This window comes from Falco punctatus (assembly GCF_963210335.1).
Source record: "Falco punctatus genome assembly, chromosome: 11".
In the NCBI taxonomy this organism is placed as follows: domain Eukaryota; kingdom Metazoa; phylum Chordata; class Aves; order Falconiformes; family Falconidae; genus Falco; species Falco punctatus.
This window is the reverse complement of record NC_137591.1, coordinates 25,422,063-25,443,489: the sequence shown is the minus strand read 5'-3', so window position 1 is coordinate 25,443,489 and position 21,427 is coordinate 25,422,063. Positions and strand designations below refer to the sequence as shown.

At 39.7% G+C, this 21,427-nt stretch overlaps 1 protein-coding gene across 1 annotated transcript in view; it reads left to right on the top strand.

Annotated features, from left to right (window-relative positions):
* Positions 1 to 21,427, top strand: part of CDC73 (cell division cycle 73) — a 109,766-nt gene that overhangs the window by 32,503 nt on the left and 55,836 nt on the right. The window contains exon 10 of the mRNA XM_080406974.1: positions 7,137 to 7,201. Within this exon, the coding sequence (XP_080263100.1) occupies positions 7,137 to 7,201 (65 nt within the window). The remainder of the gene's footprint in view (positions 1 to 7,136; positions 7,202 to 21,427) is intronic.

The following is a 21,427-nucleotide window of genomic DNA, read 5'->3' as shown; positions in this document are numbered from 1 at the left end:
CCTCAACAATTTTTAGTCCTGTGTAGTGTAAATTGGGAAGGGTTTTGCTGTACAGACATGTGATTTCAGTTTGTAATGGTAAAGAGTATTGTTTACCTTGTCCAGGTGCTTCCTTCAGGAAAGCTTGCTGTTGACTTCCTGCTGTTGTCATTTTGTGTTTGAATTATTCTTGCAATTATGTTGAATTTTCAAATATAGCTGCAGTTTTTCAGAAAAATGCCTAGCTTCAGTCAGTCATAAGTGTTAAGCCTAGGTAGCAGAAGACTATGAAGTTTTTAAACTTGAGGTGACTCTGAACCATACATTTTTCCCCCCTCTCCTATGCATTAAGAGAGCTTCTTTGTAAAGCATTTATCATAATAATATTCTTTTAATTGTGTGATTTCTGTTTACACAAGGAGAACAGGAGAACTGGTAGCAGGAGATCCAGAGTTCTGAAAGTTGACTGTCTTGGTAGACTTTTATTTATTGCATTAATTTTTACAGTTATAGGATTCTGCTTTTTTTCCTAGCAGAGAATATGTGTAAGAGTCACATTTGTAAAAAGATTGCAGTCTATCTCTATTTTCTGGCTTAGTGTGACCAGGTCATCTGATAACTTTTGGTACCGTGCTTTCACTTCAGTACTGGAAAACACACACAAATTTGTACTGTTGTTTTTTTTTTTTTTTTTTTTTTTTTTTTTTTATTAGTACTGTGAGAAACTTTTAAAAACTTGGTGTTAATTACTTGTAAGATGATTACTGAACTGTTATATATGAACTGTGCAGAGAATGTTGTAAACTAATTAGTGTAGCTTGGAAATTTAGGCGTGAAACTTCTTAACTTGTTAGGGTATAGTACTGAAATGGAGTGTTCAGTAAACTTCTGTAGAATGAAATTTGGTGTCAGTGATTTAATTACCATGGGTGTGAAGTGGGGTAGTGAATCATTTCCAGGCAGTCTGCAGAGCTGTTGCTATCTGGGGTTTGAAGAGTATACAGCTGAAAAAAAAGTGGTTATTCAATCTTATTCATCCACAATTCAAAGAAAGTCTAACTTGAGCTCTTCAGTGATTCAGAGACATGCTTCTTTGTTCTATTTGCCTAGACTTCCTTCCAAAAATTCAGGTTAATTTGAGTCTTTTTAAAGCTATTATTCTTTTGGTAATGGATCAGTGCTCAAGTTTGCACCCGGATTGCGTAGCTAGAGCTGCAGCAGGTGCAGAACCAGAATGCAGAGTGACCTAGATGGACATAGAGCAGCGGGCTTTAGGCAGATGGAAGGCACCTTGAACATTAATACTCTCATGCAGGGAAATGGAAATATAAGCAAATGGTGATCTATAATCAGCCCAACAAGCTGATGCATTAGGGTGCATATTTTAATTTCCAGGTCTAATTCTTTCAAATGAGAGAAGGTGCTCAGATTGATGCATGGTGATGCTAACTAGTGATGAACCACACTGGAAAAGTATGTGATTCTTTGACAGTCTTTGGGTCATTGAACTGTGAAATTGTGATCATAATACATGCAATGACTGGAGAAGAAAGGATAGTCTTAATGTTAACTGATGATAGTGGTTTCGAAGCATTAGATTGATTATTCAGTACTAGTTACTGTGTTTAGTCTCTCAGGATGTGGCTTTTAAGGCATTTGTTGATGTTGGTGTTTTTAACAATGCTTATGTGTTTATGAAACTGATTATATCTGGCAAACAGAAAAAGTTGGGATATAGTTTGTGACAATACACTAAGGCTGGGCTTTGCTTGCATTCTTTACTCCTTAGTGTTAAAAGTTTAGAGTATTTAGTATGGACTGCTTTTTGCCTAAAAGAAATGTGTATGATAACTTTGCTATAATTTTACTGAAAAATCCCAGTGTATTGAAGACTTTCAAGTAAGTTTCGGGTTTTTATCAGTTGTTCTGCATCTAATTCCAGTTTTAAAAATAAGGGTGCAAAGTCTTGCTATCATGATGCTTTTATGTAAAGGGCTCTCTTATTCTTGAATACACTTAGTAGATGGCTTATAACTTTAACTGCTACTTCTATTACCATCAGTGAGGCTGTGATTTTGAAACTGGAGTTACAAACTAATTCTTGTCCAGGCATTAATATTTCATGTCTGTGCTGGTGCATGAGTCAGCAGTACAGATTCAAGCCAATGTGGGAGGGTGGGGAGAAACATGCTGCTTTTGTTTTTCTTAGTCAGAGGGTCTGGTACAGTGTTTATGCTGATGTGTGTTGGGGGCATGTCCCGTGGTGCTCCAAGTTGCTCTGGAGTCCTCTTTACTTTGGCTTGTGGTTCCTCTTGTGTCCCATGTGTGGTTTTGAGCAGCTGCATGGGGGTCAGCCACTGCCCTCAGAGAATGCTCTGGAAGAAGTGCCTCTTTTACATTCGAGGACCAGGCTAGAAAGTATTTACAACCAGCCGCATTAACCTGGCTAACACCTTCTGCATTCGTTGAAGTGGGACTGCAGCTGTAACGGTGGAGTCCCTGACTTGGAAGCATTTGTTCTCTGCTTTGCACAGGCTGTGTACAGTGAGTGGAGCTGAAGGTACTACTGTGTGTGGCCAAGCGTACAAGCTGTTGAAACCTTATAAAAAGGCACAAAAGTGCAAGTGGCAGGGCTCTCACTTGTAGCGGTGCTTATTTCTGTAAGAAAAGTGAGTGGCTGACTAGTAGAATATCACGTTGTGAGTGTGAGAGGATCAGGTCAAAAAAGCTGTATTCTGAGAAAAGGCTGTGCTGTTACCAGTTAAAGGAGGGTTGCTGTGGTTATCTGCAAGGTGGCAATGCTTAATTCCTATTCACCAGTTGCTTGAGAGTTTTAGGCAGGAATTTTGAGAGCTGGTGGGCAGTTTGGGAGGTGACTGCTTTTGCTTATCCCACTCTACCTGCAGGTAGCAGACCATGGGTCTGCAGCAGACCTTGTCGTGGCTACAGTAACTGTTAGCAGGAATGTGAGTGGGCTACCTATGTTCTACTTTGGCCATTTAGCATCTATTAGAGTTACATCAAGGTATTGGGTTTGCATGGAAGCTTCCCCCATGCCCGGTGGACCTGCTGCTGGCCATGGCCAAGCCAATCGGTGCCAGCTGGCAGCACCTCTGGGGTAGCGTATTTAAGAAGGGGGGAAAAAAACCTGCACAAAAAATCGAAGTGGAAGAGAGGAGTGAGAATATGCAAGAGCAGCATCGGTCCTGCCTCCCCCCAGGGCAGGGCAGGAGGCAGGAGCAGCTCCAGGTGAGAGCAGAGATTCCCCTGCAGCCCATGGGAAGCCCGTGGTGAGGCAGGCTGTGCCACCAGCCCGTGGAGCCCAGAGGAGCAGACGGCACCTGCAGCCCTGCCGGGGCAGGGGGTGCCCGAAGGAGCCGTGACCTGTGGGCAGCCCGTGCTGGGGCAGGTTGGCTGGCAGCGCTTGGGACCCCATGGGAGGGACCCACACTGGAGCGGCACGTGAGGAACCGCAGCCCATGGGAAGGACTCATGTTAGGTTTGTGGAGAACTGTCTCCCACGGGAGGGACCCCACGCTGGGGCAAGGGAAGCGTGAGGAGGAAGGAGCAGCAGAGGTGGCGTGTGACGGACTGACCGCAGCCCTGTCTCCATCCCGTGCTGCTGGGGGGGAGGAGGTGGAGAAACTGGGAGTGAAGTTGGGCCTGGGAAAAAGGAGGGGGGAAGAAGGTAATTACAATTTTTGGCTTTATTTCTCATTATCCTACTCTGATTTGCATGATAATAAATTAAACTGATTTCCACAAGTCGAGCCTGTTTTGCCCGCGACAGTAATTGCCGAGTGTCTCCCTGCCCTTACCCCGACCCAGGAGCCTTTCCCTGTATTTCCTCTCCCCTGCCCAGCTGAGGTGGGCAGTGACAGAGCGGCTTGGTGGGCACCTGGCGTCCAGCCTTGGGTCAACCCGCTACAGTCAGTATGAAAAAGTGCGCTGCCATTACTTCCAGATTGTCAGAACTGTTTTGTTTACTCCGTGAGTAGCTGTTGGGTAGCGCTGGAGGGCCTGCGCAGCTGCTGGGGCGGTGCGGGAGGCCGGAGCGCCCAGGGGAAGGCTGGAGGCTCGGCTGGCTCCTTAGCACCCTGGCGTTGCTGTCTCTGCCAGCCGGGAGGCTCAGCACGGTGCTGGGACCGGGGCGCTGGTCAGAGCCAGAGCTCTGGTTAGCAGCTCTTGTGGCTCATTAAAGGAACCAGGACATTTTTTATGAGAGATGTGAGGAGATCTGTGCAAAAGATGAAACCATTGGTGGTTGAGCAGGAGCTTGTTCCCAGCCGGGTGCCTCTCTCCTCTTTGATTTATTTGTTGCTGTGCTGCTGGCTCTGTCGGCCTTTATTCCCTTTGCACTGCTGATGGAGACTTGGGTTAGGGTGTTTTTAATTAATTGAGAAGGAATGCAAAGCTTTATTCAGGGGAAAAAGTAGAAAAAGCCCAGTGGAGAGAAATAACTGCAACAAGGAAGGAACATGTAGAACTAATTATAGAACCAGGATTTCTGCTGAGGAAAGAAAACGTGGCAGGCCAGGCATGGTGGGGGATGCTGTTTTCCTGGTCTTCTTCTGGGTGTCTGTATTCTTTGGAGTTTGGGAGGCATGTCTAGTTGAAATAGTTGAAAATTCTCCATGTCGTAGGCAAGAAAAGCCTGTGATAGGTCATTCTGGAAAGGGGAAAAGGTTCCTCTGTTGGTGACCTTCTGAAATTCACAAACAACTGTCAGCCTGGATTAGATGCTGCTGATTGATGCCACTCCATGTCAGCAAAAGCATCTCTTCAACTTAGGAGAGCTCTACCAAATATTCTGCAAGGCTCCAGGCATCACCTGAAATATTAATACGCTCCTTGCCCAGAAACAGTGACCTATATAGTTGCAGAGGAAACTGTTATCCATGAAAGTGTTGGCCAGATGCAGCTTCACTCATGTTCAGCTGTATGAGCCCTGAGCTAAGACTTAATGCATAATTACATCTTCAGGTTGTGGGGAAAGGTGGTAAGGCAATACCCATTTATAAAGGGAAGCTAGGCTTCTTTTTTTAGTAGAGAAGGCTGGATTTGTGTCGGTACTTGCATTTTGCTTTTTCAGAATCAACTCTGTGTAGTTCAGAAATGTTAAATCCGGCAGAAGGGGAGGGGGGGGGCCTTGAGAAGCCAAGATGAAGGAGGACTGGAGCTGAGGTGACTGTGTAAAACAAAACGTGGTAACATCGGCCTCTCCACTCGGCAGCTGTTCTTAGGTCTGGTAGCATAATCAAGGGGGCAAGGAGGGGAAGGGACAACCAAAACCAGTGTTCAGAAAGTAGATACCTATCTCTGTGGTGAGAGGAGTATGATCAGTTTTCAACTCTTGGATGTCTTTTTCAGGCACTGGAGAGTTATTAAATCAGGGAAACTTTTCTGCCTCATTTCCTACAAGTGTCTGATAATCTTCCTCATCTAAGGAAGAAAAGATGAGCAACCATAGATGCTTCCCAGAGCATCTGCATTGTTTTCAAGGTTGTCTGGGTTTCAATTTAAGTTAATTTACTCATGATAAGAGCAAGAAGCTCTAACAGTCTTGAAAATCTAATATTTTTCTTGGACTTTTTGTAGGTTCAGATATGAGCATTACTTTGATTCTGCATTATTTCTGGTCTATTATGTTTTTGTGCTGATGCATTGTATGAAGGTGGTGTAAAAAATGGCAAAAATCTTCCAATTCTGAATAGCTGTTCCTGTACAGTAATCAGTTACCTTTACCCAAGTCTAGTGGAAATAGCTCAAACCTTGCTTAGGTATAGACAAATGTTTGCTTATCATGGTTTGATTGGTGATTATCATGCCATTTTAAGTATGAATTCATTGGTTGGTGTATAAGAATTATAGAGGAATGAGGGCAGGTTAATTAACGCTGATAATACACAGCTGTGGGCTGGCTTCAGGGGCGGTGGGCTGGCTGATGTGGATAAGGTGCAGCTGTGGCTGGTTCCTGCTAAGTAGTTAAATAGCTCTAAGGGGTAGGGAAGAGGAGCACTGGATGGAGAGAGACCTGGAGGGAGCAGAGGGAGGAGAGAGAGTGCCCCGAATGTAGGAGAGACAAGGAGAAGGATGCAGCAGAGGTGAGAAGCAGAGGGACTGGCCTGAAGAGGATGAAGAAACAGCACGGACAGTAGATAAACTGTTGAAACCTTGTGGGGGATTGGTGGCTGTGCCGGGGCAAGGCGCGGGAACTACTTATTGAAGTTAACCTGGTACGGGGTGGTAAAAGCCTTGTTGCAGCCGGCTAGTTTTGAGAGCCCTGCAACAGGGTGGTTAGTTGATGGGGTTAGCTGGCAGTACATGCATGAGGCTACAGGATTTACAGAAGGAAAAACAGGGGGTTTGGTGAGTCCTGATGGCAGGAGCCGACTTATGATCTTAAGAGTGCTGAGAAAAGGAGGACAGAGGAGGAGGATTCAAAAGCAAACAGCCTAGTGGCAGCAGGTTTAGTCACTGAGCACTTGCAGGCTTCTGGCACTTGCTCAGCATAAATTCAGTCTGATTAAAACGACTAAAAAAAACACCGACAACCAACCACCAAACCCCAAACCAACTGTTTTTATCACCTTTGATCTGGTAGTGTGAATTTATGCAGATTTTACCCTCTGTATCATATGACAATGACAGTGTTGCTCTTCTGCACTCCAGAAGTGAAATTATCATGTTAAGTGGCCACAGTTTTATAGTCAGCATGTAAACAGATTTCTTAAGTATATTATTCCACTAATGCACCTACAAGTTGAATGTGTGTGTTACAATGCATTCTGGGAATATGAAGCAATTCTCCATTTTGTAGTGAAGAGAATTTGTGAGACTGCATGCCTGTTGTAACACATTCTCATAAAGATTTAAATTTGTATCTTTTCTCTGGAGTGGTTTGAATGATTCCATGCAGCTGGAAAAGCTTACTCTGATTATAGAAAGCAGAAATACCAAATGGGCCTCTGTCTAAAGAAAACACAGATTTCCTAATTACTAACCAGGTTTTGTGTTGTGAACAGGACCTAAACCTCTACCAATAACAAGACGCGTTCTTTGCAAAAATAATTTCAGAGGTGTTTCCAATGTTGTCCATTTAGACATGACTTCCCTCTGTTCGTAATGATTTACAAGAGACTTTTTTTCCTTTGCAGAGACGGAAGGCTTTAAAATTGATACCATGGGCACCTATCATGGAATGACTCTGAAGTCTGTAACGGTAAGCTAAAAAGGCTTTTCTTAAACAGGTTTTGTAGAAATGAATGTACCTGTATATCTATATTTCTGTCTGTCTATATATCTTGTCAGCTTGGCCTAGGTTCTGAGAAGTCACTTTGGTTGGGTAAAAGAATTGATGAAAGTTCTTCTCTGTGAAAAGATAAAATGTGTTTTAATTTGCTCTGCACATTTTGAGAAATCTTTGCTCAAGGGATTTGTCTGCAGTAGAAAGGTGTGCTAGGAAGGCTTTGCTGGCAGGTGGTTCTTGTGGAGGCGCAGCCTTTTTGTGCTCGACTATAGTGAGATACCCATATTTTTGCTAGCCTTCTGCATGTCTGTGGAGGACATCTATCATAATCATAAGGGATAAAAGTATACTCACAGAACTGAAGTAATAACACCAGGTTTTGGAGTATCACTCTATTTCCTACTCTTCATTTAGTAACAATAAATCTGTTCAGTGGTGGAAGGATTTGACCTCTGCATTACTGTTGAAGCTTCTTAGCTTAGTGAGATGGACTGCTTTTGTATGACTGCAATGCTGTCAGTGGGGATTGATGTACACACAGATGAGAGAGACTGACCCTCAAACAGGCTTCCTTTTCTTTTTTTGACCAATGTTTTTTCTGCTTTTGTGGAAGTGGGTTGAATTCTCTCAAACAAATGCTGTTTTGATCTGCTGGTAAGTAGGACAGATGCTACAAAACTAATGTAGGGCCCTTGTTAAGGTTTTTGCCATCTGCATACCTATATAAATCTGATGAATAGACAGCACTAAACACTCCCCTAAATCCATGTGCTACTTGTAGTTTGCACTCCTAATTTGAACATAAAATAATATCTTGAATATAAATTCCTTAAAAACACTTAGAGCTTTTTCTTGTTTGATAAAAGTTCTTGCCCAAGTCTTTTATTCCTAACCTCCTCTGGACGTAAAAATTAAAAGAAAAAAAAAAAAAGACTGTTAAGGAAGGGAATCTACTTGGTTCTAAACAGTGTTGTTTCTAGATTAATTCAGTAATAGATTGGGTGAAGGAGAAGAAAATAAACCATTATGTCCAAAGATTTGGTTTTGGGTTTGGACTTTGCACAAATCTAGGACTGCTTTATGAGGTGGTGTTATACCAAACCCAGGTTTCTATTGTGTAATGTATCTGTTTCAAGTTGTAGTGACTTGAAATGACTTAGTAAACAGGTTCTGTTTAAGTTGCCCTGTGGGGGAGGAAAAAGAAAGAAGGAAGGGGGGGAAAAAAATAAAAGGCAGCAAGATTACAGTAAAGTAGAAATGTTGAAATGTGTCAAGCTTGTCAGTATACATAATCTAAAAGGGAAGGGATGCACAGTAACTCTAAAATTTTTTTAAGATTATTTGAAAATAATTAAGTGGTTTTTATTCTAAGATTCCTAGATCATGTATTTAGCATACTATCTAGAGTTTTGAGGTAGAGTTATTACAGAATCATAGAATCATTTATGTTGGAAAAGACCTGTAAGATCATCAAGTCCAACTGTTAACTTTACTGGTTTTTTCCATTAAGAAAGAAAATAACTGATATTACATTACCAGTAAATCTTTTTGTAATACAAACTAGAAGTTTTTGAAATAACTATTTAAGATGTATTGCATGACTGCACATGAAGCATCATCTGGTGTCATGAGAAATATTAAGACTCCATCTGTCATTTAGTATTTTTCTAAGAACGAACTTGTAAGGGATTTTTTTGAGCCTTATTTTCCAGACTATTAAAAAGGTGCCCTAAATGTTTAGCTCATTCATAAATTGCAGTGACATACTGATTTTGTGTTTCAGATGTGGGAGAACTGAATATTAATTATGTGGCACAGAAATGTTAATCTGTTTTTGTCTAAACTTTGTTATGGTGATGGACCGCATAGTTCTAGCCCATAATCTTCAGATTGTTGTTTTATATGGAATGCTTAATCTACTACCAGTTAGCGAACTTCAAATTATGTTTTTATTCAGGGTTTTTTGTGGTTTGTTCTGATTTTCTATGCTTGACAAAACTAGGAAGGAAATGGGGAAGTTTTCGTCCCCTAGAGGTGTAATGGCAAAGTACGTTATACTCACTGGCTAAATCATAGGAATATGGAGGATAGCAACGGAATTGCATTCTACCTACATGATGGTGTCTGCTGTCCTCATAGCATTGGTATAATCCCTTTTGTGAGCTCATCAACCGCTTCAAAGGAATTGAAGTGTTAGGTAGCTCTTTGTTAGAAGCTGTCTTCAAACTTCAGACCTCTGATTTCCAGAGGAATAGTGAAATATGAAAGGTTCATTTTTGTGCCGTCGTTCTCCTTGGTAGGAGCTTAGGTGGCTCCTGTGTTTCTTCTGTGGTGTTTGTTTCCATTACTGTATTTATAGAGAGCAGTCGTATTCTCTTAAAACTTTCTGTTTTGCTTGGCTAAACAAGTCTTAATGTGAAATCTTAATGTGAAATAAGCTTTCAATTCCCATGTGAGTCTTTTTCTCTAGCTATTCCAGTTAAGATTCATCTTTTTTTCGAGCATGGAGAAGTAAAATTTCATGGAGTTAGAATTCTAAGTGAGATCTCACCAATGGTTTGTAGAAAGGCAATAAGAATTTCTTACTGCTTCTGAAATTATAAATATTGCCTTGAGATGGATGAATTATGTATTTTAATTTATCTTCATTCTTTATCACTTTTTCATATCTATCTTATTTTTGCTCTAGTTTCCATGTTGTAAGAGATTGTTTACTCTAGTGTGGTGGTTCACCTGAGTATTTAACATTATTAGTAATACCATCTACCCCAACTTTTGTTCTCTGTGCTACATTGATTCCTTTGGCTTCCCTGTGTGCATTGTCCTTTGTTTTCTGTGAATGAAACGGTTAGTTAGTCTTCTGTTTAAAAGGTTGGTGGAGTCATTAGCTTCCGAAAGTTTTGATCTTGTTACCAACTGGAAAAAAAACTTTGTAGATCTACGCTTATTACCTGGAGTGTAAACCATAACCCACTGTCTGGAGTTGCCCGCCTGCTTCTCACATAAAATGTGTAAGAAACTTTTACTTATTTCATATTATATTCCCTATGTGTCTTCCACTTGCACTCTTCCTTACTGTAGTTCTGTGTAATTATTTTTATGAAATGTGCAAAAGTTCTGTTTTGTGTTTGTTCTTGCTGAAATGTGAGTTGTCTTAGATGCTTGTTCTTTTTAACAGCAAAACAAAAACTTCTGCATCTTGACTGCTTTCTTTTCATCAGTGATGTTGGAAACTTTCTTAGCATTCAGAATTTGTGCCAGAACAGATGGTGAATGGTGGGCTTTTTCTGAAGTAATGTCAGCTAAAATAACTTGTGCTGCTGGCAGTTCTTCCCTGTAACAGGGTTTTTGCTTAATTGGCACACTTAACTTTCTCTTAGGAAGAACTGACTTATTTAATGAATTTTTATTGGGAAGGCATGATTTCATTATTCTGGACCTGGAATTGTTTATAATGGGACATCTTCCTCAGAAATCCTGGTTTAATACCTGTGGCACCTTCTGTTTGCCTGGACTGATGATGTTTTGGAAACAAGTAGGCTAGTGGTGGTAGCTCTGGCTATCTAGTTACCCAGCAGTTTGTGTTGCAAATTGTGCAGCATGACTTTTAGAAACCTGCATGTCTACCTGCACGCTTCACTTCAAAGCATAATCCCCTGTATTACAAGTCAACTTCTGTTTGTTTTAAGTAGGGAAGTTTACTGTTTGAGATGGATCAAATAAGAGCTCTGGAAGATAACTATGTTAGTATTTTTACACACAGAGTGTGAGGGAATGCAGAGAGTTTTAAGCTGACACTCTCAACCTGTTGTTTCTTGAGTAAATGTGACACCTCCAGGGCATCAGCCTTCTTTTCTACACAGAAATATTGACTTGGTGTCTAAGCCAGTGTCATCTGGTGGAAGCCTAGAAAGTGGGTCTGACCTTTTATGTATAATGAAATTGAATTTGGGACTACTGGTTTCTGTAACTAGAACATGTGAAGAACTTCGCTTGAGATGTTAAGATGCAAACAAACTGGCTATCTGTGCCTATGTCAGGATACGGGAGAAGTCGCTTGTTCCGCCAGTGTCGGGTAAAGTGGGCTTTTATAGGTTGGTACTGAACTGGAGCCTCTTCTAGGCTCAGGGCGTGCTTTGTTCTGACTGGGTGCGCTTGCAAATAGTATTTGTTTCTCCAAGACAATTGTAGTCACAGTGGTGCTGGTTTTAGTCATCTTTGTGGGTTTTTTTCTTAACTTTCCATAACTTTAATGTGAAGGAAAGGAATAGAGTGATAGCCTGGGGAGTTCTGTGGAATTATTTTCTCTGAGTTCTGGGAGTCCTGACTGGTAATGAGCTGTGACTCCCTGTGGCTACAAACTTGGGTGCAAGTAAGATCTGTATAGTACTGCAGTAAACCCTTGTAGAAATTAGTTTGTTGCCTTTCCTAACTGCTAGAAAGCTCTCCTGCCTTTAACTTCCAGTTTCTTGCAGTATTCCCAGCTGCTGAAGTTCAGAAGCTTCCTTCCTTTCTCTTTAGTTTTTGCTGCTAGTAATGGAATCTGTCGCCGATCATCTGCACTCATAGGCAGATTGAACTGCTGTTGGCATTTCTTTCTCTAACTGTTCAGTAAACAGGTGGCTACAACAGCTCTTTTAGCTATTGAGATGATATCCTTACCGGAGAGTTTGGGACTACTTTTGAAGAATCTGTGCAGTTAGTAAGGGTTTCAGTTGAGGCACTTCACTTGTAGCAAACTCAAATGCAAATTTCTGCTGTGTATGCAAACATCTAAGTTTTAGCTCTAGTAAGAAATTCTGTGTAAGTTTTGAATGCTTCTGCCTTCAGTGATAATGTTTTTCCTACAAATTAACAAAAGTAACATCCATCTTTCCAGTGTAACCTGCCAGGCTTTACAGCAATCTCTCAATTGTAAAATTACTCTGAGTAAACTTATAAGACTATCAGTAATTAAAGAAAATATATTACATTTCAGTCAAAACAAATAACGTTCTATAGTCCTGACAGAAAACGACTAATAAAACAAGGGGGATCCCTATATTAGCCCAGTACAAGCAGGCTTAATTTTGGAAGAATTGGAGGACTGGTTCAACACCTCTATGTTGTGGTCAGTATCAGATCTTGAGCATTAACTGGTTAAAGGATGTTGCTCTTATTGCCTTTAAAATCCTTTGAGTATGATATAGTTTCAGTGATTTTATTATTTTAACTGAGAGGTTGTTTAACCTTAATGAAGGGATTAGTGTGTATGTGTAGTGTGAATGTAGGGAAATACTGTTTCCGAAACCTTAAAGAGGGGCCATTGGAGAAGAAACATGTTGGGGCAGAAGCAATGAACGTGGTATGTGCATGTATTTAAAATAAAAGACTTCAGATAATTGATGTGCTTCTGTGTAAGTAGGTAAGTCCATGAGAACTTTTTTACTTCACCATGAGGAATTAAGACTGTGATGCAGTGCCAAAACTTGAAATGACTTTTCAGAAGCATATGGTGGAATTGGATGTTGTCTCTCAATATACAGACAAATAGCATTTACCTTTAAAAAATAATACATATTAAATATTAGATAGGAGAGAGAGAACGACTTATCCACATGTCACCAGTTTTCTGTGTCATGTCCTAATCTCATTAAAATATTTGAAAGCAGTGGTAAGCGAGGGAGGAGTCAACAAAACAACAGACTCTTTGAAAGCGTTTGAAACGGGCTCTGAAGCAGAGCATAATTTTCATGCAGTCTGTGCATAAGCTCGTCATTATTCTCGATGCGAGTGTAACACCAGCCCGCCTGCGCCCCCGCTCCCCTCCGCGGGCTGAGCAGCATTCTGTGAACTCTGTGTGCATACTATTCAGTTTTTAACCATCAAGAGGAGATGAGGAAGATGGCGATAGTTGTCTGTTAGAAGAGTGTTCTATAGTTGATGCTGGAGGCAGAGATTTTTGTTTTCATTGGATTTGTAAAACTTTTTTTTTTTCCTGTGAAGTATATTTATCTGTAACTGTAATTCGGACATAACCATGAGGCTCTCTGTCCATGAGGGTTAAGGGCTAGGACATGACCACTAACTCAAAAAATCCTAGAGCTGGAGAAATGGATCTGTCCCCAGAACAGTCGGCCAGCAACCTTATGCTGGGGTGACAGACCAGAAGGCTTTGTGTGTTTGTATTATTTTAATGAGGGTGGATGAAATCCAACCAGGTTTCCTGAGAACTATTACTGTATTTTATATTTAAGGTCCACACAACAATTTCAGTGGCTGGCATTTCATTGCCTCAGTTGTGTTTCAAATAGTAGGTAAATTAATTTTCCCTTAGAAGAGTTTTAGTGTAAATAGTCAAGCTGATAGAGACCAAGGAAAAATACAAATGCTGCTTTCAAGAAAATGTGTTAGGCTGAACAATATTGCGCTTGTTTTCTCAGCAATTGTAAATCACGTACATTGGTGCCAAGGTATCTTGCCATTGCACTGCATTGTAAAGCAGAACTGCCTGTTTTGTTCCTTATAGTAGGTTTTACTGTATTTTGAGACTAGGAACTGCAAATTCGAGAAACTAAGTGGATGTTGTATAACCAGTCATGCATCTGGAAGTTAGGTGTTGCTGTGTTGCTCAGGATGCTACTGAACAAAAGAGGGAGAGAGACCTGGAGCTATCTAGCTTTGTTACGGAATGAATGTGTCTGAAGTCACTGTTCCGTGTAAAATGTCAATGTGCTAAGTGTGCTTGTGGCATGCCTATCAGGTCCTTGAGTGGTTTAAATGGAGGAGTGCCAAGTGTGAGAATCTGAAGTATTTCTGAGCATACATTGAAATGGAGCTTTAGACATCCAGGGAGCTTTACTTACAAAAGCTTGAGCACCGTAAAAAATTTTGGTATGGATTCGAAGATGACTTGCTAGACCTTTCTTGACCTAAAGCTGAATGGTACAAGTTTCTTAGCCTTGTGGGTGTCCCTTGAGAAACTCATCTGCCCTGTACAGTGTGCGCTAGGGCTCAGATCCTTTACGAATGGTTCGGGAGTCACTTCCACTTGGAAATATGACCCCAAATAAAAACATCTAGGAAACTTCATTTGTGTTCTTTGAATTGGATGTCCACTTTCTGCTTGAACCCTATATAAGTGCTTAGATTTATTTGTATTTTTTAGGTCTTAAGATTTATGTGTAATATCTATTAATGAAAGTTTCATAGGGCATTGCTCAATGATACCGGCTGAACCTAAGCTACGCATTTTTATACTTTGTCCTAATTGTTCTGAACAATCAAATATCACACACTTCACATTGTTTAACATATAAGCTATGTTGTCTACATATTTCCATCTAGAAATTATCTCCAAACATCTACTGAATACATAATAGCTGCATCTTCAACTGACAGTTCATCATCTTTTTTTTTTTTTTTTAATGGGGAAGAATTAACTTTGCTATTATGTCACGTTGTAATGTATTCCCAACTACGTAAGGCACTATAAAGGTCCTATGACCCAGCGTAAATGAGCATGTGACAGATCGGGAACCAGCAGGTCACTTCAACATCCATTCTTCTCCCTGCAAGTGTATCCACATTTGCCAAAATAATCACCTGGGTAGCCATCCCGTTGTCTTTGAATAAGAGTTGTAACAAAATTTTGAATGTTTCTAACACGTCTCAATTCATGATACAGTAACTAAATCAAAGTTACAATTCAAGTATTTAATGATCAGCTGAGTCATTTACGTAACTAATCTGAGATGACAGAGTCCAGATTTCCTTCTCTGTTCAGTTGTTGAGTTTATACCACTGTCATTAGGCCATGTTACATTTTACTACTTGGTCGTTTGCTCTTAGTGGAGTAAGATACACAGTTCATTATTTGTAGAAACAAGTTTTCTGCCTGGAGTACTTGCTTATATGGAACTTGGCATCATGGTCATACCTTTTTCTGGGCCTGGAAAGTAGGATAGCTTGATTGTTACCCTAGAAGCATCCATAGGAACATGCCTCAAAGCCCAGTCTCCCATACAGCGTGCTCATGCTACTTATTATGACTTAGCTAAGCCAGAGCAAATTCTCCCTTATGATAGTTTTGTTTTGTTTTTCTAAGTTCTGTACCTTGTCATTATAGTCAAGGCTTTTTTTTTTTTTTTTTTTAATGCTCTTTAAGGACTGTTGTTTCAATGTGCAGACTTTGTTCCAGAGCTGCTATTTTAACGGTCCACCTCCCTTCCTTCTGGCAGTTGTGGGTTTGTTTTGGGGCTTCTGTTGGGTTTCTTTCAGTATATAGCTGTTAGTGTTTGAATCCAGCCAGAGGGTATCTCGGTGTGGCAGGCTTTATTACGAGACTGTGTTGCATTTTTCAGGTTTTGCATGAAAATGCGAGGCAAAGAGCATTTTTGAAGCACGTCAAAGCTGCAGAGCTCAGAATTGAGACAGATCTTTGGAGGCAAATGTTAATGAAATGCTAAGGTCCTAACGCTTGTTCTTGGTTTTTTGCGGGATGGATTATAAGCGATGTCATTTAGCACTATTTCAATGTAGTGCAACATCACAAATGAGAAGGTCCAGTTAGGATAGCAAAATAGGTGGTATTTTTAAGACTTTAAGGCAGTTCCTTCTTGGGCCATTTAAGAAGGTAATTGATTAAGGCTGACAGTATTTTGGTCTCTAACTTTATGTGATTTTTATTGTTCCATCTAAATCCAGGTGTTAATTTGCCTGTGTCTTTTATGCAGCCACATGCTGTTGCTGTTGAATCTGCATCCTTGCTTTTAGGATGGTTAAACGTGTTTAATTTATCTTTGCAAGGACAATCTATAGGCACAGTCCTGGTGTAGTCAGGTTTGCTACTGGTGGTCCTGAGTACAGTCTGTTTCAGCATAGGTTTCTCATTAGGTAAATGACTAAAGACTATATAATGAACTGTGCATTAGTTATGGCTCACTCAACTAACATTTAGGCAATACTGATAGTACCTTCCAGAATATACCTGTGTTTGTGATCTGCTGAGCTGCCATCTGGAGCTATATTTATGTTTTCACTGAGCAATATGCTACTGTGGAAACTACTTGCATCACTGCTGCTGGAATGGTGGTTCTTTAGTCTGTATTCGTCTAAAACTCTCTTAAAGACACTGCTCAGCTAAGTGAGTTAAGAGGAAACGTCTGTTTGTTTGGAAGTGCGTGTAGGTAAGCATTTAAAGATGTATTTTAATTTGCATTCACCACTTTCTGTTTTGCCCCTCTTTATTCCCCAAAGGATTGTGGGCTTTTCTGAAGGCTTTTGGTTTGTGGGTTTTCCAAGTCCCAGGAACATCATATACATACAACTTGACTTAACACTGAAGATAGTATTTGGGTAAAAAAAAAAAAACCAAAACAACACCATCTTGTTTCTAATCTTTGTGAGTTGCTAAATGCATAGTGTGAATGCGTATTTTTTTGAGATAAAATACTTTGTTTTAAAAGTATACAAACAATTATCAAGTTTTTGTTTGCTACTGTATGAACATATTAGTCTTCAGTACCTAGTATTTCAAATGGTTTGTCCAATGTACTTGAAAATGTCAAATTTATCTCAAACCGTTGGTAAATTGAAAGATTGATAAATAACTTTCAGAACTGTGTTTTTACAAATACTGTTTGGATAGCTAGGATCTAAAGCTTGATTGGGCTTCATACAATGTGAATGTTAACAAAATATATTTTTATTTCACCTTACATTACCCCTTGCATTTGGCAGAGTTAAGTTTTAGGAAGTTGAACTATTCAATTGGCTTGCTGCTTTAGGAGACTTAAGATCTATTATTGTAATTAAAATATCTCACTTTTTGAGCTCTTTGAGGTTAAAAGCAGGTGACGCTTTCCTTCCATAAAGGTGTATGAGTGGGTTTTGTGCATAAGCAACAGGCTTTTAAAATTCAGTTAAAGTGTGAAGCAAAACTTTGTGTGACTAAGCAAAGTGATGTAGTGATGTGACAAGATTGCTTGTAGTTAACTGTCAGTCTAGTTGCTGTAAATTCATAGTACTTATAATTTAGGATTGTCTGGGGTTTTTTTCAATTCTGGGTTTCTTCATAGGGAATAAAAGTAATATGTTTTTTTCTTTATAGTCGCCTAAGTTTCTTTTCTGCCTAAATGGGTATGAGGAGATAGCCATCTCCCTTGACTGTGGAAGACAGTGCAGTTGGTGAGTTAAGAGGTGTTTGCTTTGGGGTGGCTTGGTGCTGCCATTCTGAGGGGACAGAGAAGAAGTGCTGCCTGCTGTTCCCTCCGTGGGAGCGGTACTTCAAGAGTTCCATTTCCCTGGCCAGCAATTATGGAAAAAAAAAATGACAAAGGCAGTAACTTTTCCACAGGTTTTATTGAAACTGGAAAGTAGGTTCAAAGCATACTGTGGAAGAAGGGGGGGAATGTTACTAAAGCAGGCTGCTAGCAAATCTGTTTCCTGAGGGGGAGAAAAACCTGCTTTTTGCTTTGGAATAAGGGGACTTGAGGGTGCGTCATGCAGCAGTATTCATCAGTCCTACTTACTGGTTATCTTTGGAGCAGCTGATGTAAATCAGGCAAACAGATGGCAATATTACTGAAATGAAAATGGAATCCAGTTGTCATTAAGAAAGATAACCTGCCTGATTAATCGTGTTTCATCGTAGTTATGAAATAGAACAAAAGACTTGTGGATGGAGAGAGCTTTATAAGGCAGTAAGCCAAATAATTTGTAGCTAATAATCTATATATTATAATAGACATTATATATACAGCTACTTCACATGGGTTTATAAAATCCATTCTGTTTCAGGGTGACATTGTATGCTGTAACAAACCACTGATTCTGTAGTAGATTTCACATGTATAACTAGGTCTGGAAAATAATGTCATGAAAAAGCTTCCAAAAATATCTGGACATGAACAGCAGGTGAAATGCAGATTGAAGTGGTAAAATGCATATTAGAATACTAAATGGTTCATAATGTTATCTTAGAAATTAAAATCTAAAGGAGCTCTGGACTGCCGGGTGTAATATTACATCTGGTTTTAAAGGGTAGTTTTATAGTTGGCTCAGATTTCATATGTTGAATTTGAAAATGTAAATAGACTTCCTTGTTCGTACCTGAAATCTTCTGAAAAGTGTATTTACTTGTTTGTTGTACTTGGCATTCAGATGAATGAGAAAATAGTGTAATCAGGTGGTCTGCTCACCTTTATTTGGATATACTAAATAATTAATGAGGGTAACTTTTATATGCATGTCATTGTTCTGTACAACAAACCCAGATATTCAGTATGTTTCTTATATTCCATTCTCAGCAAGACTCTTAATATCCTTTTATTTTCTTCTCTGGAAAGCTGCCTGTAGTTGGCCTACATTATCCAACAGCGTGAGCTGCAGTTCTTTCAAATATGAATGTAGGTATTAGGTCCTTTTAAACAGTGAGTACCATAACAGTAATCCATCTGTAGGGAACATTTTATAAATGGAAATTCACAATACACAGGAAATATTTTCAAGTATTATTTTATCACTCCTTTATATGGAGCTGAGAGGAAAAGAATGTAAAAGGTAATAAGTACTCAACATTCTCTGTGTTAAGATCAAGAATGTGTTAAATTTAAACAGTAGTTCCTAGTATACTGATATTTGTGAAAGTTCTCAGTTATGAATAAGAAACATACCTTAAGGAGATAATGCAACTTTTTCTGATGGTTCTCATAAGTGGAATGAAAATGATTGATAAACCTGACATTTAATATTTGGCAAACTTCAAGGAGCTTCTGCCTTATGTTCAGTAAAGTGATGTTTCTTTAGTGAAGACATATTTAAACTGTATTAAAATGCATAGAGATATATGGATACTTCATAAATGTGGGATAACTAAAGAACATTCACAGCTTTGAGAAATAAGGGGCTTTTTTTGCCGCCCCCCCCCCCCCCCCCCTTTTTTTTGTTTGTTTGTTTGTTTTAGATTTTTAAACAAAAGACTCACTTTGGCTCAAGTAGGCTGGGCCACTTTCCTCTCTTACCACATTCCCCAGAAGGGAAACTAAATTAATTCTGTCCATAAGAAGATTAAAAGCTGATGGGGTAGGCAGATGTTTTCTTTTCTCAAGGGTGAAAGAAATAGAGTAAGGTTCTCTGGCAAGTCTGAAGATGATGAGGGAAAAATGTTTTGATTCTAGTTAAATTGCAGTCTGTAATATGTTTTGGCTTGGGGTTTTTTTGGTGGGGAGGGAGGGCGCTCAGTCGTTTTTGAACCCCTTGCGCTTTGTGACACTATCTTGGTGGAGGAAAAGATGTATTCTGGTTTTATTTATTAATAGTTCATTCATTCTAACGCTGATCTGTAGTAAATTTATTACGCTTCAGTGTAAGTGTTCATATTACTGTGAATGGTATTACACTTTTTAATACTTGGTTTTTCACTGTAAGATATTTAAATCTTAAACTTTTCTTACATAAAAAGGTATACACTTACCTAAATCTGGGTTCAGTTATTTTTCAGTTCTTTTGTTTAATGTGTTTTTATATTTTTACTTTCTGTTAAAGCCCTGGCTGAAGTCATGCTTACTCCTTGTTACCAAGCTGCTGTAGGAGAGACTCGTGGTGGACCCTGTGTGCTTTCTTGCAGTATTCACAGACGTTCTCTCCTTGGTATAAACTGATTCTTAACCACTGCAGCCTGTCATCCAGCTGATGTAGCCTCCAGTCTGCTGCTGACCTGGGAGCCATTTAATAGTTTAAGTTCACAAGTTACCTGCCTTTTTCAGCATCAGATCTTCCTGGATTCCCATCTTGTTTAGGGATTTTGTGACAAATAAATAGACTCCTAGAGGTGCCTTTGCACTCACACAAATGTTAAAAAAAGAACTGCATGTAGCTTTGGCATGAAAAATACCACCCCTCCCCTGTGTCCCCTGAAACGTGACCTTTTTTCTGCCATGGTAGCCTTGGAGCCTCAGTCAGTCAGTGCCCTTCAGGGACTTGATCTTCTGGAGCTTCCTCCCAGTCTTCTCTTGTAGCTGCTGAGCTCCCCAATACAGGATTTGTTCCAAACGCTTGAAATCTTAAGTTATTTTTCATTTGTAATTAAACACCTCAGGTCTTCCCAGGGTGAGGCTGTTGCCACCTGAGTGGGGCTGGGAGTCATTAGGAAGTTAAGAGTCTGCAACAGTCATCTCCATTTTCCTGTTAAAGCAAGTGCTTCCTAGTTCTGCCATTGAGAAATAACCTTTTCTCTTTAATACAAAGGATGATGCAATCTAATATGGCAATATACAATTATTCCTTAAGGCTATATCTAGATCAAGGCACTCAAGCAAATTAAAGCAAATTACCAAAGTGTACAACATCAACATTCATAAGTTATAATGCATTAAATTGCCATTGGCTGGAGATGTCTTTAGGAATAAAATTGCTTTAGTTAGCTGTAGTTTAATTTCTTTATTTTACAGTGAGTGAAGGCCAATTTACTGCTGCATTAGAAAATTCATGTGGGAATTTAATGCATTTGAATTAATACGCTTTTGACTTTTCACCTTTACTTGAATCTTTATAAACTTGTAGATCATTGGTTAGCCCATTACGTTTGGGAGCGGCTTTGCTGGACTGTCATATGTTTCCTTCTTCGCTTGTTGCTGAGGTCCCGTTTCTTAGTGCTGTGTTCATGTTCGCTATAGATTTGATCTGAATCAAGCAGCAAATAAACTGTTGCTTTTCAGTCCAGGTTAGATTATATAGAACTACAATGGTACTTCTTAACTAGCCTGTACAGACTGTGCATTTTCCAGCATGCACAGTTCAAGGTCATCTGGGTTTCATGTACATTCAGTAGTAAATTCAGTGGATTTTAGTTTTTTCATAATGCAGTTGTTCTGTGCACATTAAAAGGTTGCAGAGGTCTCTAAATTCTTGTTTTATTCTGGTTGGCAAACCCAAGGGTAGTTGGTTTTGCATTGAGTCTTTTGTAGCAAGTTTGGGGTCTTTAAGGTGAGAAGGAAATAGGAAATTAAATACCTGTAGATGTTTAGGGCATCCTCACTCTTTTCACACTTCAATTGTCATTGCACAAGGGAAAAGGCTCTTTTTCAGTAGTTAAACTGATCATTTGAAGCCTACCACTTAAAATTTGGCCTCTTATTTACTTACATAAGCTGCTTAGGGCAGAATATTTTCTCTTACAGTTTCTCCGGTGCTTGTCCTGCCTACGTATTTCCCCAGAAG